Source organism: Microdochium trichocladiopsis, assembly GCF_020744255.1.
Source record: "Microdochium trichocladiopsis strain MPI-CAGE-CH-0230 chromosome Unknown B0I36scaffold_5, whole genome shotgun sequence".
Classification (NCBI taxonomy): Eukaryota; Fungi; Ascomycota; class Sordariomycetes; order Xylariales; family Microdochiaceae; genus Microdochium; species Microdochium trichocladiopsis.
Genome location: NW_025763548.1, coordinates 3,277,555 through 3,302,115, shown reverse-complemented (window position 1 = coordinate 3,302,115; position 24,561 = coordinate 3,277,555). Strand labels below are relative to the sequence as shown.

Below are 24,561 nucleotides of genomic sequence, written 5' to 3'. Positions count from 1 at the left end.
GGAGGCGGGTGGTGTTGGTGGATCAGATAACCCAGAGTTGTGCTGGGTTATAACTTATCAGATCAAACAAACATGGTGCCGTGAGGTGAGTGCGAGACCAGGCCGGCCTCGGCTGGGGCTGAGCGCAGGCATCAAAATCAATCAATCAATCAATCAGCTCGGCGGCGCCGAGCGGAGCTTACCATGACATGAGCGTAGAACGCAGCCGCGTGCCCGCGCCAGCTCCCGCAAGCGGGGCCGGTGCTGGCCGCAGCGGGACGATGGAGAAATTCTGAGCCTGACAACTCCAGGGCTCTCTCGTCCGTCCAGCTACTGCAGTCGGTGCCATCAATGCGCGCCTGGCACCCTGGTCTGGCACCTGCAGGTGCCTGAGGACAGCATCGTCTTCCCACACTCATCGCCCGTCGCAACTTCCGCTTCCTCGCAACATCCTCGGACAAGTGTTTGACCGGTCGTCTGCCTGGCGGTTCTTGCCGGCTGTCGCGCTGCCACAGATCGGCCTTGCCAAAGAGCGCTTCCGACCCCCCTGCGGCACTTGACTGCGTCTCTGGTGATTCCGGCCTGCCTCAGCCGGGCTCAATCCAGACTCATCCTTCCTGTCTTTTCTCTTCCTCTTTTCACTCCGCCGTCACCTCCTCTCAGCAACAGTCAGACTTTGCCGACCTCGCCCAGATATATCTGGCAGAGCCTACTTCGCCACTTCGCTGGGGTCCATTCAAGGCATAGGCCGGCCTGCGCTCTTTACTTGATGCCAGAAATGTCATAGGCGCTCTCCCAGTCATGGATTTCGGAGACCTGCACGATCAAGCTTGGGAGTGCCGTGATGGGGCCGACCAAGCCGAGGCCTACTATAACCAGCCGCTGCGAGCCAAGAATCGCGAGCTGCTAGACGAAAACCTCGCCCTCAAGCGCCTCCTCCGCGAAAATGGCATCTCGTGGCAGAATCCGTCCGCAAAGGCTCTTCGTCGCAGGGCCTCAACCAGGCTTCGCAGCTTGGGCTCATCTGCTACACCTGCACCCCAGCGCCCCTTACCTCATCTACCTGTAGAGGTTCACTTAAAGATCCTCTATTTCGCCCTTACCAGCGACCACCCCATCATCAACCCTTTGTGCAAGTCGAAGCCAGAGCATCTGACGACTCAGGAGCGCACCCGGCCCAATCAGATCGCCATTCACTTCCTCGCTACCTGCAGAGCGTATCACGAGGAGGGTGCAAGAATCTTGTGGACCAACAACCACTTCCTCTTCACCACCCCACTGGCTGTCAAGGACTTTGCTGAGGTACCAGCGCAGTTTCGTCGTGAGATAAAGGACGTTACTTTAAGAGTCGTCGCCAAGTATTACGACGATGAAGATCGTACTCACCGCCTGCCAACCACATATCATCCCGATTTCAAGAAGCCACACAAACTCAGGATCCATATGCGACCAAAGGAGCGCACCATGGCAAGACGTGGCTTTCGAGCCTATGCATGGATGCAGCTCATCGACTTCCTCGAAGCGCTCCTCCCGCCTCACCAGGAGTCTCCACCGACCAGACGAGAGTCGAAGGCTGTTCGCCGCTTGTCTATTGATCAACTTACTCCGCGAGCTCGTCTGTTCCCAAACCTTGAGCGACTACGCATGGACTTTGTGGACTTTGGTGAAGACATTCTGTCATTTCCGCCTGGACAATTACACGACCTCGCGTGCCACCAGCTGGGACGCTCACTGAACGAGCTGGTTCTCACAGGACTTCCAGGCGACGAACCCGGCTTCCGTGTCAGCACTGAGCTGGCTGGGCTCATAAAGGATGAAGGTCTTCTCATTGACCATGCGCCACTCATGGCCAGCCAGAAACAAGGAATTCGCCACTTGCCTTGTGATGATGACAAGTGTCACTATTCTTCAAGGGTGGTCAGGGCAATGGACTCTGACCATATGCGCGGACATCACCATCATGACGATCACCACCACCATCACCACGATGACGATGACACGATTGATTTTCCTACTGCGCCTCCGGAAATGGGCGAGCCACCTGAACATAACGCGTTTTCTTGTCGCACAATCTGGAAGAGGAGACCTGTCAAGCTGGACGACCCCACAGAACGCGAATGGGAGCTGTATGACAGGATCAGCGGCCTTCCTTGGGACGATGTCGAAGAAGAGGCCACAATGCTAGACGACATTGATAGCGACGGCGAAGGCATGGAATGTGACAACTGTGGCAAGACACACCCTGGAGCAATCCTGCCTCAGGACATGATGGACTTGTACGACGATATGTAGACAACGACGAACAGATAGGAGTCTATGGGCTGGCATTTGTTATGGCAAGTGAGCGAACGATACCCAATTGCTTTAGGTCTGGCCTGGATGGGCGAGCCGATATCTGCGAGGCGCCGTGATTTCGATTCCTGCGGAAAACATTCGGGCAGCAAAGACGTCCGAGTCGAAATTTGCCCCGGAAGTCGGACACTGTATTAGCTTTGCATGCGAGAGTTATTCAGAGAGACAATAAAATTAGCATTCTGCTCTTTACTGCAAAGGCACGCGTGTTTATCCTGCCGATGTCGGCCTCGTTGAATTCCTCTTCCGTCCTCATCTGGTCATAGAGTGTGAGCTGATTGAGGCTATTCTAGGTGACGTCCACAAAAGAGAATATGATTGTGTCATGTATCCTGAAAATTGATGTTGCTTTCACGACATCAACTACTTTAGTTCTTATCCTTCTTCGTCTTCGACTTTTTCCCACTAGCTCCCCTGTCTGATTTGTCCTTGTCCTTCTTCCTGCTGCTACTCTTGGATTCTTTGCTCTTGTCCTTCACCAAAACTCGTTTCTTCGAGCTGCTACTCTTCTTTCCCTTCTTGCTCTTCGACTTGCCTTTCCTTCTTCTGTCGTTGTCGTCTGACTCTGACTCGAGATCCGAGTCATCAGAGCCCCTCTCTGCGTCACTCCCATCGCTCTGGTCGTCATCTGATGCAGAACTGGAGCCCACGTCTGAACGACCCGACGATGTGGCCGACGACCCCGACCCGGAAGCAGAGTCCGAGTCCGAGTCCGAGCCCGACTCGGAGGTCGAGCTCGAGGCGAGATCGACCTTGAACTTGGCGGCGTCGCGGTGCTCTTTGACCTCGTAGTCCCAGCGGATCTGCTCCTTGCGGGCATTGGTAGCCTCGTCGCTCCGCCCGTGCGTGTGGAACAGGTAGTTGTCAAACTGCATGCTCGCACGCGCAATCGTCTTGAACTGCTTGGTCGACATGACGGGCTGCTTCCTTTTGGCCTTTTTGCCGTTCGCGTCCTTTACGCTGATGGTGGCTGGGACATCTTGTGTATTGTCTGGAGCCGCCGGACCGTCTGGCTCAGCGACGACTTCGTCTTTGCCGGCAGCCTGCGGTCCAGTCTGACCAGCAATTTCAGAGTCCTGTGCTCTTGATGCCGAGCTTGCCTGCATCGCCGAAGCAACGTCGCGGACATCGAATTCGGAGAGGGCAATGGCGGTCTGGAAGGCGTTACGGATTTGCCGTCCGTTCCAGTTGAGCTGCTCCCAGTGGTCCTTGACAAAGCGAATAATCTTGTCGTGCTGAACCTTGAGTTCCGGCTGTCCGTCCTGTACACGCTTGGCATTGGACTCAGTCACGCGGCGTAGGTTCATCTTCCAGATCTGAATAGTCTGTCGACGATCCAGCTTAGGGTAGTACAAGCTGAGGTGGATCCGGGAGCGGAAGGCGTCGTCAAAGGCTCCCACTCGGTTTGTTGTCAGAAACAGGATTCCTGGATAGTACTCAAGCACCCGCAGGAACACGGAGACGAGACCGTTCCGCTTGACGTCATCTCTCTGTATCACGGAGCAGCAAGCATCAGCAATGGTCTAGGTTCAAGATATTCAATCGGCCCCTTACACTTCTCCGGGCAAGAAACACGTCAGCCTCATCGAGAAGCATTACGCAGCCCCATTTATGAGCAAGGTTGAAGTGTCTGTTCAGGTTGGATTCAACCTCGTTGGGCTCATAGCCAATATCGCCTTGAAGATGAATCAGCAGGTATTTTCATCAGCGTGCTGTGGAGCGGAACGTACCGCAAGTGATGGGAAAGAGAGGCCGCTTGGTGTAAGAAGCAACACACTCTGGTCGTTGTTAGCTCAGCTGCTAGCAGCCATATCCACGGGATTGCGCACGAACCGGCAGTCGAAGTCTTCCCGACACCTGGCTCCCCATGCAGTAGGATAATGCAGCCCTTTCCTAAAAGTGAGTCAGCATGTGGACAAGTGGAGGGACAGGAGTAATGTCACGACATTCCTACCTTTCCCGCGGACAATGTCAACCTCCTGAGAGCTCTTGCTGCCTCCCTTTGTGGGTCGAGAGCCAGTCGCATGGTTCTCAACTACTGCGCGCACCATTTCTTTGTGGCCAGTTGGCAGCACCAAATCGTTCCACTCAGCTTCAAGCTGGATCGGCTGTACAAGACGAACATCCAAGTGAACTGGCCGTTGATCTCATCAGTTTCAAACGTCCTAAGACCTGACTGTAATTATGTCTAGGAATTGATTGATGACTTACCCCATTTGCGGTTCCGTAAGGCAAACCCATAGACCACTCCGGGTAGGAGTAGGAGGTGTCCTTGCTTGTCCAATTGCTCTATCAGATCATCGTGTGACGTTTTCGGGTCATCGATCGCCGGATAGTCGTTTATCAAGTCGATACACACGCTCTTAGATTTCTCAGCCAGGCTGTTCTGGTGAGCCCAATACCAGTCGCCACCGGCGCGCCCAAATCGTGTTCGAGCCACTGCTTCGTGCAGCTCTGGTGACGGAGGTATGACACCGGTGGCTAAGGTCTCCGGCGTTGGGAAAGAAAATCTAGGGATCAAAGACTGCATCTGCTGGTACGCTAGCTCGAAATCAATGATGACCGCAGTGTTAATCTGGAAGTCAATGTCAGTGGCATTATAGCGTATAAATCGCAGGGAGAAAGCTAGATGTGCTGATCAAACCTGTGAAGTTTGAAAAAAAAAACATATGCATACCTCTTCCTTGGTCGGTCCTACAGTCAGACCCTCATAGAGGCGATGGGCCACCTCGCATACTCGGACAAAGCTCATACCTCGAGCTCTGAGGTTCTCCTCCACCGTCTTGCCCTGTTCGGATCGTAGATTGAATGCTGAACTAGGAACGTAGTTCAATGGGAAGCCTTCGAAAAAGACGATATCGCGTTCGCCCTCGAACGGTGCCACCACAAAGATGTCAGTGACGCTATTGAATTTGAGGCCGTCAAAATCCATGTAATAAACCACAATCTCGAGGCAGGTGTTGTTGGCTGCCTTGCTCTGAAACGGCTTTGGGTTGGCGACTGGGCGGCCTCCGGTAACTGCAACAATTTTATATGCCTGTGGTACAGGTCGTCCTGTCTTGGTGATGATGATGTTGCCTGGTCGAGCGACTCTATCGGGACGTGGTTTTGGCCCAGGACTTCTGCTAGGAGTATACATAACGTCGTCAGGCTTGAAGAGCATCCAAATGTTCTCAAAGCGGATACGGGGTAGCTTCGCCTCGCGGTACTGTCGGTAAAGGCTGAGCTCCGTTGCCAAGTACTCGTCCATTGTCTTGAGTAGGAGAACTAGCTGTGCGTGCAAATCGTGTTCAGGACCATCAGCTTCTCGTACAGATGATCCTTGGTCCTGTTGGTGGCTAGTAGATGAAAGTTCCGCGGCAATTTGAGTTTCAGGCGCTGTAACATCGTCCGGCGGATTTGAAAGGCTTTCGGCAGCCTTATCATGCTCCTCAGCGCCACCAGGACTGACTTCAGAAGGCACCGGCTCAGTGGCATCAACGACGAGTGGTTCCATGGGAGACTTGCTCTCCTGCTCGAGCTCAGCCACCTTCTCGCGAAACGTTTCGACGCTGTGGATGAGCCATCGAAATGGTTTGAAAAAGCGAATCGAGTGGTCTTGCTCGACGACACCATCTCTGTTGGGCATTTCGGGTGACGGCGTGACGCCAGCAAGCTTGTCAAAGTACGGCTTAAGGACCGGTGACTCGATCCTAATCTCGAAGACCTCCACGGCTCCAGCCTGCAGAACGCCGCGGCATTGGGTCTCAGCCTCAACATTGCTGGTTGGTGTGTTTTGGATGTCATCCCATTTGACACGGAGCAGAGGGTAGATGTCGTCAGAATCGTACAGGCGTAGCGCCTCTGGATCGCGCCTGTAGAAGTACTGCGTCTCAAGTTCAAACTTGCAGCGCTCTTTCTTCGATGACGATGGTGGTTTCGCATCATCATGATCCGCTTCCTCCATCTTCTCGCCGCGATCTTTGGCTGCAGGGCCATCGTCGCTGACGTGGGGTTTGTCGTCCACGTCGTTGCTGTGCTCGCCGACTGGTGCAGCAGGCGCTTCATGGGTGCCTGCTTCCTCCGCAGTGGTCTCCACGACAGCCTCTTCATCGTGCTTTGGAAGAACAGACTGGTCAATATCCAATCCTGTGCCTACTTCTCCCTCCTGAGATCCGGTATTGATCGGATCGAGGGTGCTGTCGCCGCCCAAGTCCGGGGTCTGTTTTGCACTGGCACTGCTCAAGCCCTTGGCCACCGTCTCTGCGCTGGGATGCACAGAGGTCTCATCGTCAAGGACTACGTCTTTTTCGCGCGTGTCCTCTTTGACCACCTGGTCCTCGTTGGCGTCTTTCGCCCCATCCGAACCTTCGAGCTGTCTGACGCGGAACTCGAGTGCTTTTATGGCCTGCAAAAGTCCTTTCACGAACTTGGTTCCTTTCTCCTCGGCATCCCCGACAGCTTCGCGGAAGCTGCCGGCGGGAGAAGAAGAGCGAGTTGAAGCACGGCTACTGTTGGTCGTGGATCCATGCCGTGCGCGATCCCTGAGGGTCGCTCTGGTGCCCATGATGGCATCCCATTCCAGCGGCGGATATGCGTACCTCCCACCGAGCCCGGGGGCACGCAAGCTTGCCGTAGACACCCCCGTGGAAGCTGACGAGAAGGTACCACTCGAGCTTGTGGACGAGCTTCTGCGGCGGCGCGTCCGCCTTCTGGTGGACTTGCGTGGTGGCTGTCCCGGCCGCCAACCCGGGGGAGGAGGAGGCGGCGGATGAGTATAGGGTAGTGCAGTCATTGGCTGGCCCTGCGCCGGGCCCAGGCCGGTGCTCAGAGGCGGTTGTGCCATGGCGTGTTGCGAGCTGGAAACATGCGATCACGATGTCGAGGGTTGGAAGGTGCAAGGGCGTTGCCGTCAAGAGTCTCGTCTGGTGTAGGCACTTGCCTACTGAGTAGCATATCCAGGTAGTCAAGAAGGTGATAATTACTGGGTTCCGCTTCCACAAGAAACTCAGAAGGTCAGATTTGCAAGCATGAGCGTACTGCACCCTGCTCTGCTGCTCTTTCAGCTCCTAACCTCGCAACCGCCCTCATCCTTGCAGGGGCGGCCCAGTCACGAAGAGCGTTGATGAGGTATATCCTTGTCGACAGACACACCATTGGCTGGCCTTGCAGTCGATAGCCACGCATGCATACATACTTGCGCTGCAGTCAGACGAGCTGCAGCAGGAGATGCAACCAGCCAGCCCTGGCCGGGGCAAGCCAGCCGCGGAGGGTATTATGCCGCCCGCCCCCAACTGCAGAGCACAATGTGGCTGAGGGGTGGTCGTGTTGCTGCTCCTCATTGTGCCCGGCGATCATGGCACCCGAGGACTGCCTGGAGCAGCAGTGAGGCTATGCAGACATTGTGGTACCATACATACTATATATCAAGCCAGGCCTCATGGGAAGAGGCTATCCCAGTCTGCTGCAATCCAGAGGCCAGTCTCGCGCCCGCCATGTCCCGGACAGAGCTGCTCCAGAGCCGGCATCGCGATCGCCTCCTCACCAACAGCGCAGCCGAGTTCCTTGAGACGCAAGCCGACGTCGCCTTGGGCCCAGAACTCGCGCAGCAACCTCCGGAGTTCGTACCCGAGCTCGACAGATTCGTACCACCCGACGAGATCACCAAGCCCGATTACTACGAGGAGTCCCAGACAAAGCTATTGCAGTTCAGACAGACGCTAGAGGCCTTCCAAAGGACTCTGACCGACAGACGGCTGGGCGAGCGTTATGATGTACAAGTCAAAGAGACTTACACCATTCAGGATGTGTTGGCCATCGCGCAGACCATCCAAGAGCGCCACGAAGGGGCAGAAGAGGTCCACAGTTGCAGTAAGTGAACTCTTCGGCCGAAAGGGTGAAATGGGAGTCGGCTGTCACATTTGGACATCACAACAGGCTGACCAAGCCCTTGCTTGCAGTGGGCAAGATCCGGAAGTTTTTCCGGGCAAGCGGCCGCAACGCCTCCACGTTACAACGTTTCCTCGAGTTTGTCCCTAATGGCGACTACACTTCAGTGATATGCGGTGGCTTCACCGTCATTCTTGGTGCAAGTAGACATCTTTGCTAGCCAATTTGCCCCGGCGATAGGCCGTGCTGATCCGTTGTGCAGGCACTTGAACGACTGGAGACCCTGAGGACCGACATGTACAAAGCACTCAGTGACATCCCCAAAATCATGAGCAGGATCCATCGCCACCTGGCTGTCCACTTTCAGTCAGCACGGCTGAAGCACTGCGCGGATATGGTCTGGGTGGCTGTTTTCACCGTGCTTGAGGCCATCATTCGAGAGCTCTCGACGAAGAGCAGCAGTACGTCCTAGCGGTCATGATCGCAAGACTTCAGGTACTAACCATTGCCGTATGCAGAAAAAGCATTCAAGGTTTTGATCAAAGGAGATGCTCACGCCACGGACGTTACAACGTCTCTGGCGAGCCTCACTGCTGCGGTGAACGAGTTCGAGGCGGAAGCAAACATCTGTGATGCCCAACGACTCGGCCAGGTTGACCGTGCCACGCAGGAGACCTGGTCAACAACACGGAGGATGGAGTCCAACGTCCAACAACTGAGTCAAGGTAGGCAAATGTGGCTTAGACCTTGCCCACACCCAGACCTCTGCCTCATAAAAATGTATTCCAAAACCCAGCAAGCCTCATCCACGCAATGCTGACTCGCACGTGTGCCAGGCATGAGCTCATTCAGTGAGAGACTTGAGGCAAGAATGACAGAAGACCAGCATGCGCTGGAGGCCAAGCAAGACAAGCTGCTTGCCAACACAGAGCAACTTCTCGATAGTCACAAACAGCTGCTTGACAACAGACGCGAAGAATCTCGAGCAGAGCAAGTCCAAGTCAACGTATATAATGTGTTTTATTGTTTCCTGACAGCCAGTCCGTCTTTTGACTCCAAGACTGGGACTCGTGAGTCCTGCCTCCACCCACTAGCTGTGAATGCCTGGCTAACCTTGGAAACTTTCAATCTCGCGCTCAGTCCAGAATCTGCAGGCCGGCAATCGACTCATACGCTCAACGACGCCACTATCAATGGACGAATTGAGAACGACCCTGTCTACAACACCACTGTCCCGCTCTCCATCTCACCTTTCGCCTTTCGGCTTCCCGCATAGTCCAAGCTCACAATACGACAGCAACAAGGCCGTGAAATCCTGGCTACGAGAAGCCCAGAGACCGGAGCGAACAGCGGCACAAGATCTCCGCTCGTGCCTTGGAGACATTACAGCACAAGCCGACCTGGACGAGCAAGACCGTGTGGCCTACATTCTAGCCTCGGACGAGCTTCGGAACTGGTTGCGCACAACGACCTCACAGGTCCTTGTTGTTGAGCTCCGCCACAGCCCCCGAGATCAACACTTTACCGCGTCCTCGTACGCTTCGGCTGTGCTCGCCCGGTCTCTAACTCGTACCGCGTCTCCCATTGTTCTGACACACCTTTGCTCCTCGCGTGAGACAGATCCAGAGAACGGCACATTCGCTGGCGGCAAAGGCGTGCTGGTCTCGCTCGTGGGACAACTCGCGTCGCAAATAGTGTCGCCTAAGCACAGATCAGGAACAGGTGTGCCAGTTGATCTTGGCTTTCTTGTGAACGACAAGAGCGCCAAGTTCAGCCGCATTTCAAACAGCACATCTAAGCTTCTGGCAGTCTTTGAAAGAATGCTAGATCTCCTACCGCCGGCTTCTGGCACGGTCTACGTCATACTCGACGGGATCTGGCGACTATCTCCGGAAAGCAAGGAGACGAAACGCGTGATTGCAGGACTCCTCAACCTCGCTGCGAGACTGTACACGTCCTCCCAGCGCGGCGAGAAAAGAACTGTGTTGAAGATGTTCATCACCGAGCCGTTTTCCACTGACCTACACGAGTTCATCTCGGACGGCGACGACCATGGTCGTAGCAGACGAGGACCACGCCGGTCCATGTCGCCGCCTTCATCGTCAAAACATCCTTATATCAAAGAGCTCTCTGTCCCTGAGCACATCCCCGGCGGCAACCGCGCAGGCGTGAATGTAGCCTGGGTCAACGAGGAAGTCGACGCCATGATTCACGAGTGTACTTCCTCGTCCTCGTCTGCCGGCTCGGCCAATGGGTCCGGCGCCGAGTCCGAGGGCAGAGAAGTGTACGGCAGCCGCCGGAGACCAGGTGATCCGTGGCGGAAAGGGAAGAAGGACAGCCAGCTCTCCGTAGGGAGCGGGAATCGGACAAGTCGTCGTGGCCTACGTCGAGATCAGGGGCGGCGGTCGAACTCATTCTCGAGTGATTCTGATGGTGATTGAGCTAGAGAACAGGAAGGGGTCTCGAACATCTCATAGGCTTGAATTTTAAGATGCAAACGAAGTACCCTCCTGATGCCACACTTCGCTACTCTCATGAATCGATCGTCTATAAGTCACAGGAATTTAAACAACCAGTGGCCGAGAAATACTTGTCCGCTGGGCGCCGACCCCGAAACCGACCATCATACGAGCATTCTGACCACTTTATTCTTCGTCATAGTTCTAGAACTCATTGATTGGCCAGTTGAATACTGACTTTTATTCTTGATCGATCGGTCATTCGCCATCATGCTTTCCACAAAATTACTCGTCATCCTCTTCCTCCTCCTCTTCTTCCTCCTCCTCATCGTCCTCCTCCTCCTCGGCTTCCTCGGCTTCCTCTTCCGCCGCACGACCGCCGTTGACGACACCGCTGGCACCCTCGAACGAGCCGCCTTCCGACTCTAACCGGATAAACTCCTCCCACTCCGGGAACAAGTCGTCGTCTTCCGTCGGCACTCCTAGTATCTTGGCGACGCGGCCCTTCTTGCTCTTCTCGAGGCTCTCCTTCCACGCCTTTGTGGCATCCACAGTAAGACTGGGCTTATAGGTCTGCGAGAACAGCACCGCCTCAGCCAGGCGGTTGGTCTTGGTGAGGACGTCGACGCAGCCGGCAGCGTCGCCGAGGAGCCACTGTGCTGTAAACGCGACGTTGTGGGCACCGGCCTCCTCGGCCTGGGTGGCGAGCGCCTCGAGACCCTCGCGGTTCGACGTGCTCGAGTGTATCAGCAGCAGAGAGCCCAGATCCTTGGCGTGTGTGAAGCATTCAGAGGCCAGAGTGATATCCCAGGCAGCAAGGGCAGCGTCGCCGACCGTCTTCCACTTGTGGTCGACATCAGCTTGCCTGGCGAGCTCAAGAGCAATATCGAGCTGGTGCAGCGCAAGCGCCAGGTCAAACTTGTGCTCAGGGTCCGTGGCAACTTCGAGAGCCAGCTCCTTGTGGCCCTGCCCTTCGAGGAATCTCGCAATCTTGTTGAGCTGGTCGGCAGGGATGGTGGGCAGCAGCTCGGCGGCTGTCTCCATATCCTCGCGCAGCACAAGGGTCTGGTACTCCAGTACGGGGAGGGACAGGGCAAAGGACGTGACGTTGACATCCTTGTCCGCAAGGTATATCCTTGAATCGCGCTGAATGTAACCCAGAGTGTACATGGGCTGATCGAAGTGCGAAACGGTATAAGTTTGGTCGCCGACGAGGTAGTTCAGGCGGTTCGTGCTGTTGGTGTAGATGAAGCAGTCTCCCACCCATTCACCAGTCCGTACGCTATCCGGTGGTTAGCATCCTGTTGGTATGGCATATCAAGCAAATGGCAAGTATATGCCAGGCAAGCTCACCTCTCTGCAATGTCTGTGATGACTTCGAATGCAGCCTCAACACCATCCTCGTCCATCTGCCCATCTTGGACGGCATCGACGTAGGCCTCTCTCGAGAATCGAAGGACGTAGAAAGTGTCCTCACAAGCCAACGTGACAAGCTCGCCGCTCTCGGACCAGTAGACCTGTCTGGGCTCGACTTCGATGCGTCGCACAAGACCGCCGGTCGCCCAGTCGTAGAATGAAACACCGCCTTGTCCCTTCACACCAAGAAGGACGCCGCCCGTAAGGCCCTCGGCCTGGAACGGGATGTCGAGTCCGCCAGATTTCTCCTGGAAGTTCTTGTAGACTTTGACCGAGGTAGCGCTCTCACGGATGGCGAAGTCGTTGCTGTTGTCCTTTGATGCCCACACGAAGTCCAGGGCGGAGCCGAAGGCCTTGTTGCGCCAAGCCAGGGCCGTGTAGATAATGTACTCGCCGTCACCGCACACGGCGACGAATCGGCCATTTGGCGAGTGGATCAGTGTCTGTGGGTATACTTCACAGGTGCCAAGCTCTTTGACGGGTAGCGTAATGGCCTCATTGTCCTTGAGTTCTGTTCAAAGTCTCGATTAGTCAAAATGTCCTCGATCGTGGTGGTTGATCACAAGTTCTTACCACCGCCCTTGATGATGGACGAGAGGACCTCGTTGTGTCTGGCCCAGATGAGCTTTCCAGAACCATCCATGCTTACTGCCGGCTCCTCGCGGCCGAGCTTCACAACGACGGCGCCATCGTCAAAACCTACAGCCACGCCTTGCTTGCCCTTTTGGTAAGACACACACCAAGCGCGCTCAAGGCCATAGTTCAGAGATTGCTCGAAGCGGTATGTGTTGGCGTGCCATATGCGGATGGTACCCTTTCATGAATTAGCATGATTCCTTCTGTGTCCAAGTGTGGTCTCTCTCACATCTTCGGAACCCGAGATGATGATGGGCAGCTCTGGGTGATAGCACGCAAATGAAACATTGTTGGTGTGTCCCTCTAGCGTGGCAATCAAACTCTTGGTTGTGTAGTCCCAGATCTTGATTGTCCGGTCGTCACTGGTGGTGAGCAGATATGGTTTGTCGGCATGGGGATAGTAGTCAACCCAATTGACACCCTTTGTCTCGTGCCTGAGGAGAAGCTCTACGTCAGCAAGATAGCCCACCACATCCTGTAGCTTGTGCATTTCGCTTACGCCTCCAGAGTAAAGTTGGGTGTTGAAGAGCCTAGTGACCATATTTTCACAGTCCTGTCGAGACATGCCGACGCGAATGCTAAAAAACTACGAGTTAGCATATGACCATGTAGTGTCACACCAGATATGCCGAAGTCATCCTTCTGCAAATCCACCTACTGTTTGTGTCCTTGGGGTTAATTGCCAAGCCCATGACGTAGTGTGAGTGACCCTCGAAGACCTGCACACATTTCCAACCCTTCTCCCAGTCCCAAAGCTTGATGGTCATGTCATCTGACGCGGTCAAGACAAAGGGCTGTGTAGGGTGGACGACGATCGCTCGGATGTAGTCGGGGTGGGCCTCGAAGGAGGTGATGCGCTCGGAGGTGTTGTAGTTGTATACACGCAACTGAAAGTCGTCAGAGCCGCACACGATCCAGTTCTTCCTCGCAATGAAACGACCGGCTCGGACGGGGACATCGGTCAGCTCGAACGTTTTGATGATTTGTTGCCTAGTTCCTCCGCATTAGCTGTTTGTCCCCTTTTCGCCGCCGTGCTCAAGAGAGCGTAGTTGCTCGGATGACATACGTTTCATAGGACCAGATATAGACATGGCCTGGAAAATTGAGCCGTCAGTATAGGTTTTGGAAAAGGCGCGACCTTGATCTCGCCGATGCGTAGCAGAGTGAATCGAGAGTCGGAGCTCACCGCTGTAAAGGGTCGTGAGGATCCATGGCTCGTGAGGATGAAAGTCGATGCCCTTGACGCGCTCGCTGCGCGCGAAAAGCTGACGCTATTACCCAGAATCCATTGTCAGTATCGCAATCTGATAGTCTCGTTTACCCTTGCAGTAGTCATGACTTCCAACCCAGCTAGGCCCCTGGCCGTCATTGGCGAAGCGGGTTTGAGCTGGCCAGCGGCATGCTTGGGGCTCTACGGAAGCATTGTGAAGTAACAGGAGCTGAGCGCACCTTCACATCAAGCCTCATGATGGCGATTGTCTGTGCTGCGCACTCGAGTGGCTGGTGTTGGTGCTTGGAGCAGACAAGTAGGCAGACGGAGCCCGGACTGAGGCTCGGGGCGGGGTGATGTTTGACAAGGACGTCGTTGGGAGGCTATAAGGACGCAGGTCCTGATGTGTCGTCGGGTTCGGAATTCGGGGGAACAGGCTGGCGGTGCCGTCGCCAGGTTCAGGACAAGGTTGTCGTGTTCACTGCTGCACTTTGTTGGCATTCGGGAGCTGCCTTGCTCTATGCAACCTTGGATCCAATGCTATCTCGTCTCCTGGCTATTTTCCCAGGTCCCCAAGTTCAACTGTGGACAGGTCTCATCGACAGAAAGAGTGGGGCATTGTGGCTGAAGCTCCCCCTTATTTCGAGCCACACCCCACCACGGCTCTGGTCAATCCATTGTACTCACGCCTCGTGTCCTTCCCACTTGTGGCGGAGTAACCGTCACGTACCTGGACAGAATTATCACAAGAAGTTGTGGAATTAACTTGCATCGCATACCAATGTTCCCATTCTGATACCCTCTGGAGCTGGGAATGATTTTGCTGATGCATCACTTTTGCTGAGTACAAATTCGATGAGGTGCAGTCCTGATGCAAGGTTTCCGCCCAGAGATCCTCAACTTGGCCCATGTCAATATGATGGGCTTGTCTGGAACTATCGCTTGCGCATGCACGTTGGGTTGCACCGACAACACGAATCAGATTCAATAATCTTGATTTGTACAGAGCACAGATGATCAATATTCATACTTGCAAGCTTGGAGATAGTGTGATGGGTTGAGATCTTTGATTCTCAAGTCCAATTGAACTTTTTGCAATGGCTATCTCCCTAAATCAAGTTCCGACCCTGTGGGTATTTGACCCGGTGTATCAGACACCAACGCCTTGTATCATGCCATGTCCCGGTAAAAAAGCAGTCGCTACCAGTTTGCGCCTAATTCATAACTTCGTGTGAAAAGAAGACTTCGAGTCGGCCAGTCAATCCTCCATGTCGGCCTGGACCTTCTTGATGACCTCGACAACCTTGGGGAACAGCTTGTCCGCAGACTTAAGCCCACAGACCTTCTCCGCAACCTGCTCGGCGCTGTTCTCGGCCATGATGGTGGCAAGCTCCTTGCTCTCATCGTCGCCTTCCACGTTCTGGAAGCGGAAAGTCATCTCAGCCGCCTCGAGAAGGGCAGTACATGTCATATCTTCCTCAGCAAGCTCGAAGGCCGGGCCGATGAAACGCTCGTTGCGGCCAAGCTTGCGGAGAGGAGCACGACCAACGCGCTCGACAGCATCGGCCAAGTGAGGGTTGCTGATACGCTTGATAATCTTCGCCTTGTAGGCGTCCTGCTCGGCTTGCGGAATGCCGTGCTTCTTGACAATGATGGAGGCGGTCTCAGTGATGGCGGCCTCGACCTGAGCCTTGATGGCCTTGTCCCGCATGGCGTCATCAACAGTCTTCTTCTTGCGGTTGTAGCCAAAGTAGGCAGCAGTGGCATGAGACGTGTTGACTGTGAATAGCTTGCGCTCAATGAAGGGCTTAAGGTTGTCGGTCCACTTGATGCCGTCGATTGAGGGGCGAGAGCCATTGAAGGGGGGCTCCTCAACGACCCACTCGTAGAACTGCTCAAGAGTGACATCGAGGCCAGCGTTGGGATCCTGAGCGGGGACAATGCGGTCGATAGCAGAGTTGGCGTAGGCTGCGCGGAGGTGGTGGGTGTCAAGACGGTCCTGGGGGCTGTTCTTCTTGATGTGCTCGGCGAGGGCGTCGGTAGCTCCAATCATGTTCTCGCAGGCAATGACAGCGAGAGGCTTCATATCCTCCGAACGCTTGTCGATGCCCTTAGCAATGACGGGGGCGATGAACTTGAGGATGTTGGGTCCGACCGAGCAGGTGACAACCTCAGAAGTGGCAATCTCGTCGATGAGCTCAGCCTCGTTGTACTTGGAGTTGATGGCACGGTAGTTGGTAATGGTCTTTGTGTCTCCACCGTCAACGCCGACCTCGTTGACCTTGTATGAGGGAGTCTCGTTGAGCTTGTTTACAATGTCGTCCATGACATCGGCAAACGTGACATGGTAGCCAGACTCGTGGAGAAAGCAGGCAACAAAGCCACGGCCGATGTTGCCGGCACCGAAGTGGACGGCCTTCTTGTCTGTGCTCGCCATGGTGATGGGCGTGTGAGTGAAGAGTGTGGAGAGAAGTGGAGTGAGAGACTAGGTGTATAGGTGCAGGAGTGTGCAAGAGACCGGACAGGGGAGACTGGTATGATGGTCTTGGGTCGAGGAGTGAAGCCGTGATGTATGGGATGAAGATGGATCGTGAGAAAGTCCGAGTGTTGGAAAGGGGAGAGGCAGGAGTTATATACAACTGTGCCGGCATGAGCAGGCTGGGTACTCTGGATAGACCCAGGCAGGCACGGGGAATCGAAGCCACGATCGATGGACTGACGTTATTGTTTCGAGGGGGTCCGCCGCATGGGCAGGAGCCAGGCTAGTCGAGCAGGTCAGGCCAGGGCCCACCTGCCCATGTGTGGTGACGGATGCAGCATGAGGGCCCCCCTCTGCTCGCTGCAGCAGGGATCCAGACGCAAGAGGGGCGCGGGCTTTTGGCGCCGTTTCAGTGGTCAGTTGGGGGTCCTGCCCCGCCTCCTCCTGCGCCGCTGAACCCTTTGAACCCGCCAAAACGGAGGGGCCATGATGTCTCGCCTCCGTCCGTTTGACGACATCCGAGGATGAGCTCATTATTTGTGTTGGCCCTGCAAAGCTCGGGGCCGTTCCGACCCGAGAGCTGGCCGGCCATCTCTTTCAGCAGCGACACTGTTCTCTAGAAAAGTCCAGCACGTTTCTGACAAGGTGGTCGCCAGCCTCAACAGAATCAGAAAGAAGGCAGGCTTGACATCGTCAACGTCACTGCTGTCGATCTTTTGCACTCGCAACTGCCATTCTCAACAGTGAACACCAGAGGCATTTGGCTCGCAGGCCCGGCGACGCACAGAGAATGCCGCGTAAGAGGACAAACAAACCCCTGGTAGGGGCTGTGCAACGTTGACCAAGTGCCTGGCGATAGATTGGTTGTAAAGGCTGGCCAGAGTGGTCAAGTGTGGTGGGGTCCAGCTTGGCAGCCACTCAAAACGCTCAACGCGAATGTGCGATACGTGCTCCAGTATCGGGTGCTTCCTACCATCAGAAAACACAGTCAGGAAGTTAGTTGGATCCCGGATTCTTGAATTCCCATCAAATGCCATTGCTCCCAAATGAGCAAACGTTCTGCGCCTCACCTCTGGTTATGTGGCCATCGCCTGGGCTGTCCCGTTTCGCCCTGACCATCCTGTGCCGTTTTGGATCATGAACCCTTATCTTCAGCCAGGTCTCAGGGGTGGGGCGCCATGAGCCTTGACGCCTGTGCGGCCTTGCACTCTTTGGCCAGCCGTGCAGCCAGTCGCCCCCAATCACGAGCAAGGGGTCACTAGTCAGCATCGTGATTGGTGCTGTGCCCTTCAAATCCTTTGGTCCGGTGCTTGAGGTGCGCACCGGCGTCCTGTCCACGGTCTTTGTCGCAACAACATCCTCCGGGCCTTCGACATGGCACCCTGGAACGCCTCTAGCACGGGCTTTTTGACTGGTCCTGCCGTCTAATTGTCTGTGTTGCCGGGATCACAACAAACACGAGGCGATGGCTGCTCAATGGCTTTGAGGATGGAGAACGTCACCGCGCACGAGGCGTGAGGGGGAGTCGGCAGCCCCTCATGAAGCCAGGACCCTTCTTACAGCAAAAGGGCAGAACCTGGGGAAGCACACACGGCAAGCTGGAGCTGCATGCGGCAATTTCCATAGAGAGACTGGAATGATGCCGGGTCTCATCTCCAACCTCGAATCAGGTACGCAACATGAACAACATTATGGCTTCCCACAAGGTTGAGACTAAGGGCCGTCTAGTCGTACCTGGTACACGAAATTGGCTATTGCAAATACATCGAAGCTTCATGCCAGACAAGACAGGTATCTCAACACGGTCCAGCCTGTTGGGAACAGCTCCGGCAACGATTCCAATTACCGTGCCCCCAAACGAGGACCGAGGCAGACGGTCAAGTAAGCGCCCACGTGCAGCCATTGAGGCCCCTTGCACTCGCGATGATGCCAACAAGCAGCGCACAACTTCGGGCAATCCAGGAAAACGTTGGCCATCCACCTTTTGAGCTCCACCCCCGGCTTTCTGTGTGGGTGGATGCCCATCCCATGGACTTGACTCACTGGCGGCTCGAATCACAAACGGTGGTCCGTGGCACAAGCGGGACTTCTCTCCGGTGCTCACCATCGCCGACACGTTGAGGACACATCTTGGACAACATGGGGTCAAGTATTCAGACAATTCCGTGCCATAGCCAATACTACGCGCCGCAAGCCTGGGAGTGAATGTGTCAATCAGCAGTGGGTGGAAGCTTGGGACGACCCGGACCGTCTCGCTGAGGGTTGTCCACTCCTTCCCAAACTGTGACCGTTACAGGATTATCAAACGGAATACCAGGCCCACTTCTCGAGAAAGGCCCCTGTCGATGACCTCACACCCACCTGCTAGCTGCCACTACGAAAAAGCCGCGTCTGGTCAGTGATCGACACTGGGCCAATCATGCCTCACTCTGGCCGCCTACGAGGCGGGCGCGGTCACTCATCGCGGCTTGCCGCTCAAGGCTGCTCAGCATCTCAAACTCAACGAGCGCAGTGACGCACGACCTGCGTCTTGGCCCACGATGCACCACCACATATCCCCTCGACCGGGTTGGAGTCGATATTGCACCCGCACTTCCGACAGCAAGCTGACGCATGACGATGCTGTGGCAGGATTCGAGCAGAGCAAGGTGCAGAGATGTCGTCGATGGGAATATCCCTTGGTGATGCACAACAAGCAATGCCTGCCATGGGTAGTCCACGACAGTAAGGCCCATTTGGGTTTGCTGTAACGTTTAACACACGCCTTGTGATGTCCTACCACATCGCGGCAAGCGCCCACTGGCTGCATCTGAACAGCCACGACTGCGCTTACATGTTGAGGTCAAACTTTCCTGTGGAGAGAGAGCACTGCTCGCTTAGCGTACTTGCTCAACGCTGCACGACCTCTTCGAACTTGATCAAGACAGCCGGGCATGGATACAGCGTCAGGGCTGATCCAATCAAGCTGCGGGTGGTCCTGAATATCACTTTGATACAGAGCTGGCCAACCGTCGATCTCGCCTGCTTCCTTGTGCCTGATCATCTCATGGCAATCTAATTCTCCGGCGTCACAAACTCAAGGATTGGCTTTCACGACGGCATGGGATTCCCAGAATCGCACGCGGATCGAAGTGTGGTCTTTTCGCCACCACGTCACCTGCCAGTACGGCTCATCAAGCTCAGAATGGCCAGCACGGTAACGGTTCTTCAGAGCGAGGATCATCCTCTCTCCATGACACATGCGCTTATCGCGGCAAAGAGCACGCACCGTTGCTTGTGGCTCATATCCATGTCAGTTTGCGTGGGCGATGGCGTCGGATTGCAACAAGATCCAGCATTCAGCATCCCCACTTAGTCTGGCACCACCCCGAGAGACCTGAGTATGAATGAGCCCCTACTTTGGGCATCGCGATCCACACATGCTTGAAGGGGTAGGTGTTGCCCAGACTGTCGGGCGCGTGTGCGCTGCTTGGCTGAACAGCCGTTGCCGCAGTGCCGCTCACAACCGCCTACCGCAAGAGAAATTCTCGAACGCGTACTCATGACACACTCGGTTCGGGCATCACCGCAACATTAGGAGCGCAATTTCCATGAAGTGGTCCGGTCAGGTAATCGGATCTCTCGATCGGTATTGGGATGATCAGACACGTTGGTGACAGGTGGATGGCCTTCAGCTGTGGACAGACATCTCAGGCCCTAGTCAGGCGCAGCTGTCCTTGAACATCAATGTTGCGCAGGCGAGAGGAATTTTCCACGACGATATACCACCAACACGTGGCCCGCATGCATGCCTTCGCACTCTTCTCAGAGCACAACAGGTTGACCGTGGAGAGGCCTCCTCGCAACGGCTCGAACCCCAGGCCGACGTCCCCAAAGTGGTTCTTCTCCGCTGACTCCGCCTCACCCACCCAATATGCAGGAAACTGGAGTGCACTTCCTCCCATCCACTCGTTGACCCCATGAAGGGCGAATGGGGCCCCACGATCCTATCTGCTCAGCGCTGCGTATCTCTCGTGGACGACGAGAACCGCCAGGGTGGCAAAAGCTGCCGCCCCCTAGTGCCTGCAGCACGATGCATTGGGAAGGGAGGAAGTCCCGGCCCTTTGACCACGGGGCCGCTGGCCGCAGTCACGAGCGCAAACGAGAAAGTAAGCCAGCACAAGACCGTGCAGGGATCTGCGTGCTGTGTAATTATCAGCGTCTGACCAGAATAACCGACGCCGCCGATATGCTGTCGGAGAAGGTGTCTTTGACTGGCGCCGCTTTGCAAGTGTGTCTTCGGACACGGCACGGCCCAGGGGTGGCAGAAGCGGGGCCGACTTCCTCCGAATGTGCTTCCGTCCCGGGCGTCAAGGGATTCAGCTGCCATGTCCACCAATCCACTGTACCGACGACGAGAGCGGCGGCCCCAACTTGCGAAAGCAGCGATTGGGGCAGGCTGCCTCGGTCACGATGTGTCGCACCAGAAGTCGTCTGTCAATCCCTGGCGTCACATTCGGTTGGAGTCAACCTAGTCATGCAAAGGGACAAATGCCTCGTCTCGCCGCTGTTGCGCCGAAATGCATGATTTGCCGCGGGCGCTCGAGGCTCTCACGCGACGACAATGGCATGTGACGTGCGGCAGATCAATCTCAGCGTATGGCTGCTTCAAGCAGCATTCTCTACATGACCTATGGATATCTGCGCCACCCAGATCCTGTGCTCTGTTGGATGGGGCCGGGGACTGGTTGGAATACCTTTCTGTCGGCACTTTCCTTCTCGCACGAGTGATTTCCACCGAGGTCTTGAATCGCCTTTCATCCCGGCTGACCTGTTGCTCACGGCTAAGGCGGTGCGGCATGAGTGGACGGAAGCGCAGAGTCGCATAATTAGAGATCGAAACCCAGGCCTTTGCCAATCAGCCCTTGCCCATCGGCCCTGCCTTCCGTCTCGCTTAAGCAAGGGGCAAGCATCATGTCGGCTTCTGCTCTCGAGCAGCCCGTGAGGATATTTTGCCGCGGCCCTGAATTGCGAGCAGATAGGCATTTTGCTTCTTTGCATAGCAGATGCTGAGACCTCAAGTCCAGAGCGGGACCTCAAATCCCCGGACAAAGTAAGCCAGCCCCTGCTGCTCGGCACTTTGTCAGCGAGTCGCGGCTCGAGTCAGCTCCAAGTGCCCACCTGACAGGCCCCCGTCGTCGATTGAGGCTGATCTGACGGCATTGAAACCGGTGAACGGGTGATAGGCTGGTCTGATATTTGGGGGGTTTTTTGACGTGCAGCCTCCTGGCTTGGACTCTGAACGGACTGTCCCCGGCCGATAAAATGCTGTTTTATATTTGCAGAATGGCTTTTGCAAACGCCGTGTCCCCGTTTGACTGGGCTCGAAACATTGCCGTTGTGCCGCCTGACTCGGTGCTCAGCAAGAAAACCTGCGGCAAAGCAAGACAAAGAGTCTAGACCACGTGTTCCTGTAGGGGGGCTCCCAGTCTTCTTTGGAGTCCTGTCCGTTGAGTGTCACGGTGGCACTTCATATTCGCGGTGCGACCGTCTGATTCCCCCAAGGGCCGAGACCGTTCCGGAAACAATCATCTAGGCTTGCGAAACGCAGTGATGGCTCAGTCGAAAACGGCAACACACTGCTGAGTAACTCCTGCGGCCACTACCTTGCTCTCGCGAGCAGCGCCCGAAGAGCCGCCGATGCAGGCCAGCACCTCGGTGTCCGGCCAAGTACCATGCAAATCGCAGCACCAGTGCGCCCGTGGAAGCGAGTCTGCACCTAGCGAAGACCAGGTTATCCTCCCAGCGATACAAACGGCAGCTAGGACGTGTTTCATGTATAATGCCTCTATGATCAGCATCGAAAGAACCCCATTTATTCAGAGTCCAACCCGGTTAAACTTGCCGTCGTATCTGGGAAGACACAGTCTGGCCTGGAAGCCGAGAGGACCATGGTGGCCACAAACTGCCATGGATGGATGAAGCGTCCATGTTGGTATCAGCTGCGCAGAACCATTCATTCATTGCCACAAGCTGTGGCCGGGGGACTCTCCAGGACCATGACCATATCATCAGGACACAGTGTTTGGCGCTGTAAAAAGGTCTCAATCGATGCGGCGAGTTGACTAGTTCCTTGTCGTCATGTCAAACGGTTGAATTTTGAGCGACGTCTAGGTGATATGTTTAGCCAACTAGTGACATGGGCTTCCCGATGATCGCAACACCATGTCCGTACATGTGAGGACAACGTCATTGTGGACACGAGATGCGGCACTCTTGATCATTCATTCATGTCACCCGAGGTTCATCTGCACTGCTCTGTGAGGCTCGGGTCACATATTCTTACGTATTTCACTATGGCAAGTCGTCAAACAAATATTGCTTTATTTATTTTTTATCCAAGTCACGCTCGACAACCAGCAACTCCCCCAATCATGCAGCAGCAATCCACTTCCTCCCCGTGACCGAGACCCTCAACGCCACGAGGACCACGGAACACGCAATGACCGCGACACCCGCAAACACCTGCACCGGGATGTAGTCCCCTCCCGCGCGGTCCAGGATCGCCCCGGCGGCGGGGGGTCCGATGAGCGAGCCAAACGCGTTCAGCAGGCTCGACATGCCCAGCCTCGTCCCGATCCTGCTCAGGTCCCTGGTGATGGACGCGAGCGTGACCGCGGGCAGCGCGACCATGCCGCCCGAGAAGAAGCCCATGGCCACGGCAAAGGTGATGTTGCCCCACGCCGTGGTCGTGCCGATCCAGCTGAACACGGCGACGCCCGTGAGCGCGCAGCTTAGGAAGAGGGTCTGGACGGGGCCGATCTTGCGCGCGAGCAGCGACGGCAGGAGGCGGCCCGGGACAGAGCCCGAGTTGTAGATGGCGTTGAGGTACAGCGCGAGGTTGTCTGCCCGCTGCATACCGTGCGTGAGCGCGTACGGCTGCAGGTAGAACACGGGGACCCAGAAGCCCACGTAGCTAAGCCACATGGCTAGACAGTACAGCACATAGGGCCGCTCATGGAAGGCGGACCTGTCGAGCAGGGTGCGCACAGGGCCGGCGATGCCCGCCGTGCGGCGCCGCAGGACGGCAAGGGAGAACAACAGGACGGCCAGCGCGATGAAGGCTATGATGCGGACGGCCCAGGCGAAGCCGAGCATCATGACCAGGCGCTGGAACACGAGCGAGTAGATCACGCCGCCGAGACTGCTGCCCGATGTGACTACGCCCGTGGCGATCGCGCGGTGTTTCTCAAAGTACTGCGGTATCAGGGCGAGGGCGGGAATATACAGAAAGCCCGTGCCGATTCCCACACACACGCCTTGCGAGAGAAGGACCTGCCAGTATGTAGTGCAGAGGCTAAGCATCATGAGCCCCAGGAAGACAAGGGCCGTGCCGGATATCAGGAGTAGTCGTAGGTGTCCTGCGTCGTACAAAGGCCCGGTCACGACGCCAACAACGAGCAAGAAGAAGCCTTGGATCGAGCCGATCCAGGAGATGGCTGATGGGGACATGTCTGCGAGCAGTTCGCGGCTGTAATATGTCTGGAAGACGCCGAATGTGTTGGCCATGCCCCTACACGGTCGTGATTGTCAGATTCGGCTCCCAGTTGTTGTGACAGTGCTTGTCCTCATTATTCAGACTGACCATGTGTTGAAAAATAGAATGAAACAGCCAGCAACCTGCAACCACGCCGTCAAACCGCCATCGGGCACTGGGTCTGCAGGCCGGATAGAGTCTACCAGAGCCAATGCGACTTGTTGTTGGGCGTCCTCGGGCACAGACGCACTGCCAGAATCGAGACGACTGTTCTTTTCATCATCGTGATGAGGTTGGCCTGCTTGTGACTCTACCGTTGGCGATGTGCTGTGCTCAGCAGATTGTGTGGTCGACATGCTCTTTTGCCTTTTTGTAGTCTTGAAGATGAAGTTATTTCCGTCTGCATCCCAGAGTCGAGACGACTTTTGGCAACTAGCAATGCAGTGCACAAGATGTCTTGACGAAGGCACGCTGCCAATGTCCTTCTACCAGCAGCTTCTGTTCGAGTTGCAGAATTCAACAAACTTGCTCCTGCCTGCAAGCATCGTCGAGAAGTCGCTGATCATTTTGCATGACTTTCCCTCTGGAACTCTCTGCTCCGTAGGTCGGAGCCTGCGAAACCAGCGGCCAGCATCGGAGATGATGT

General features: G+C 55.6%; 9 protein-coding genes across 9 annotated transcripts; 4 read left to right on the top strand and 5 right to left on the bottom strand.

Moving 5' to 3' along the window:
* The first annotated feature begins 290 nt into the window (after positions 1-290).
* Positions 291-2,502, top strand: B0I36DRAFT_324335 (uncharacterized protein). The gene has a single exon (XM_046154090.1). It carries the CDS (start codon positions 781-783, stop codon positions 2,269-2,271), a length of 1,491 nt encoding a protein of 496 aa, XP_046013309.1. The 5' UTR covers positions 291-780; the 3' UTR covers positions 2,272-2,502.
* Positions 2,503-7,264, bottom strand: B0I36DRAFT_431682 (uncharacterized protein). The gene is made up of 8 exons (XM_046162592.1): positions 6,912-7,264; positions 5,009-6,821; positions 4,543-4,906; positions 4,286-4,465; positions 4,165-4,224; positions 4,062-4,109; positions 3,886-4,007; positions 2,503-3,821 (listed from the first exon to the last, which is right to left on the bottom strand). The coding sequence occupies exons 1-8, from the start codon at positions 7,154-7,156 to the stop codon at positions 2,700-2,702; spliced, it is 3,954 nt and encodes a 1,317-aa protein (XP_046013308.1). The 5' UTR covers positions 7,157-7,264; the 3' UTR covers positions 2,503-2,699.
* Positions 7,265-7,689: 425 nt separating this feature from the next.
* Positions 7,690-9,056, top strand: B0I36DRAFT_324332 (uncharacterized protein). The gene is made up of 4 exons (XM_046154089.1): positions 7,690-8,181; positions 8,271-8,398; positions 8,462-8,660; positions 8,718-9,056. Exons 1-4 carry the CDS (start codon positions 7,704-7,706, stop codon positions 9,017-9,019), a joined length of 1,107 nt encoding a protein of 368 aa, XP_046013307.1. The 5' UTR covers positions 7,690-7,703; the 3' UTR covers positions 9,020-9,056.
* On the top strand, positions 8,819-10,792 carry B0I36DRAFT_125097 (uncharacterized protein). The gene is made up of 2 exons (XM_046148102.1): positions 8,819-9,269; positions 9,340-10,792. The coding sequence occupies exons 1-2, from the start codon at positions 9,038-9,040 to the stop codon at positions 10,638-10,640; spliced, it is 1,533 nt and encodes a 510-aa protein (XP_046013306.1). The 5' UTR covers positions 8,819-9,037; the 3' UTR covers positions 10,641-10,792.
* B0I36DRAFT_125045 (coatomer WD associated region-domain-containing protein) lies at positions 10,792-14,458 on the bottom strand. Its single transcript, XM_046148101.1, has 9 exons — positions 14,160-14,458; positions 13,897-13,981; positions 13,777-13,804; positions 13,369-13,700; positions 13,210-13,288; positions 12,940-13,144; positions 12,648-12,888; positions 12,012-12,585; positions 10,792-11,940 (listed from the first exon to the last, which is right to left on the bottom strand). The coding sequence occupies exons 1-9, from the start codon at positions 14,175-14,177 to the stop codon at positions 10,944-10,946; spliced, it is 2,559 nt and encodes an 852-aa protein (XP_046013305.1). The 5' UTR covers positions 14,178-14,458; the 3' UTR covers positions 10,792-10,943.
* A 512-nt stretch (positions 14,459-14,970) lies between these two features.
* On the bottom strand, positions 14,971-16,662 carry B0I36DRAFT_324326 (mannitol-1-phosphate 5-dehydrogenase). The gene has a single exon (XM_046154088.1). It carries the CDS (start codon positions 16,355-16,357, stop codon positions 15,179-15,181), a length of 1,179 nt encoding a protein of 392 aa, XP_046013304.1. The 5' UTR covers positions 16,358-16,662; the 3' UTR covers positions 14,971-15,178.
* Positions 16,663-17,736: 1,074 nt separating this feature from the next.
* B0I36DRAFT_324325 (uncharacterized protein) lies at positions 17,737-18,611 on the bottom strand. Its single transcript, XM_046154087.1, has 2 exons — positions 18,128-18,611; positions 17,737-18,069 (listed from the first exon to the last, which is right to left on the bottom strand). The coding sequence occupies exons 1-2, from the start codon at positions 18,504-18,506 to the stop codon at positions 17,936-17,938; spliced, it is 513 nt and encodes a 170-aa protein (XP_046013303.1). The 5' UTR covers positions 18,507-18,611; the 3' UTR covers positions 17,737-17,935.
* Positions 18,612-20,062: 1,451 nt separating this feature from the next.
* B0I36DRAFT_125019 (uncharacterized protein) lies at positions 20,063-21,006 on the top strand. The gene has a single exon (XM_046148100.1). It carries the CDS (start codon positions 20,370-20,372, stop codon positions 20,964-20,966), a length of 597 nt encoding a protein of 198 aa, XP_046013302.1. The 5' UTR covers positions 20,063-20,369; the 3' UTR covers positions 20,967-21,006.
* A 1,804-nt stretch (positions 21,007-22,810) lies between these two features.
* B0I36DRAFT_374452 (riboflavin transporter MCH5) lies at positions 22,811-24,271 on the bottom strand (the record flags this gene model as incomplete). Its single annotated transcript, XM_046160274.1, has 3 exons — positions 22,811-23,951; positions 24,024-24,090; positions 24,166-24,271. 3 exons carry the CDS (start codon positions 24,269-24,271, stop codon positions 22,811-22,813), a joined length of 1,314 nt encoding a protein of 437 aa, XP_046013301.1.
* Between the last annotated feature and the right edge of the window lie 290 nt (positions 24,272-24,561).

What these genes read in the sequence shown, in the direction of transcription:
- B0I36DRAFT_324335 (XM_046154090.1), top strand. Translation starts at nt 781, where the DNA reads ATGGATTTCGGAGACCTGCACGATCAAGCTTGGGAGTGCCGTGATGGG.
- B0I36DRAFT_125019 (XM_046148100.1), top strand. Translation starts at nt 20,370, where the DNA reads ATGGGGCCCCACGATCCTATCTGCTCAGCGCTGCGTATCTCTCGTGGA.
- B0I36DRAFT_324332 (XM_046154089.1), top strand. Translation starts at nt 7,704, where the DNA reads ATGCAGACATTGTGGTACCATACATACTATATATCAAGCCAGGCCTCA. An exon ending in GCTTCACCGTCATTCTTGGT is followed by an intron (nt 8,399 to 8,461) that starts GCAAGTAGACAT and finishes TCCGTTGTGCAG; the next exon opens with GCACTTGAACGACTGGAGAC. An exon ending in GCTCTCGACGAAGAGCAGCA is followed by an intron (nt 8,661 to 8,717) that starts GTACGTCCTAGC and finishes TGCCGTATGCAG; the next exon opens with AAAAAGCATTCAAGGTTTTG.
- B0I36DRAFT_431682 (XM_046162592.1), bottom strand. Translation starts at nt 7,156, where the DNA reads ATGGCACAACCGCCTCTGAGCACCGGCCTGGGCCCGGCGCAGGGCCAG. An exon ending in GCCCCCGGGCTCGGTGGGAG is followed by an intron (nt 6,822 to 6,911) that starts GTACGCATATCC and finishes CACGACCAACAG; the next exon opens with TAGCCGTGCTTCAACTCGCT. An exon ending in TGTTTCTTGCCCGGAGAAGT is followed by an intron (nt 3,822 to 3,885) that starts GTAAGGGGCCGA and finishes TCCGTGATACAG; the next exon opens with AGAGATGACGTCAAGCGGAA.
- B0I36DRAFT_125045 (XM_046148101.1), bottom strand. An exon ending in TATATCTGGTCCTATGAAAC is followed by an intron (nt 13,701 to 13,776) that starts GTATGTCATCCG and finishes CGGAGGAACTAG; the next exon opens with GCAACAAATCATCAAAACGT. An exon ending in CCCAACTTTACTCTGGAGGC is followed by an intron (nt 13,145 to 13,209) that starts GTAAGCGAAATG and finishes GCTTCTCCTCAG; the next exon opens with GCACGAGACAAAGGGTGTCA.
- B0I36DRAFT_125097 (XM_046148102.1), top strand. Translation starts at nt 9,038, where the DNA reads ATGAGCTCATTCAGTGAGAGACTTGAGGCAAGAATGACAGAAGACCAG. An exon ending in TGACTCCAAGACTGGGACTC is followed by an intron (nt 9,270 to 9,339) that starts GTGAGTCCTGCC and finishes TCTCGCGCTCAG; the next exon opens with TCCAGAATCTGCAGGCCGGC.
- B0I36DRAFT_324325 (XM_046154087.1), bottom strand. Translation starts at nt 18,506, where the DNA reads ATGGTGAGCACCGGAGAGAAGTCCCGCTTGTGCCACGGACCACCGTTT. An exon ending in ATTTCGTGTACCAGGTACGA is followed by an intron (nt 18,070 to 18,127) that starts CTAGACGGCCCT and finishes CATGTTGCGTAC; the next exon opens with CTGATTCGAGGTTGGAGATG.
- B0I36DRAFT_324326 (XM_046154088.1), bottom strand. Translation starts at nt 16,357, where the DNA reads ATGGCGAGCACAGACAAGAAGGCCGTCCACTTCGGTGCCGGCAACATC.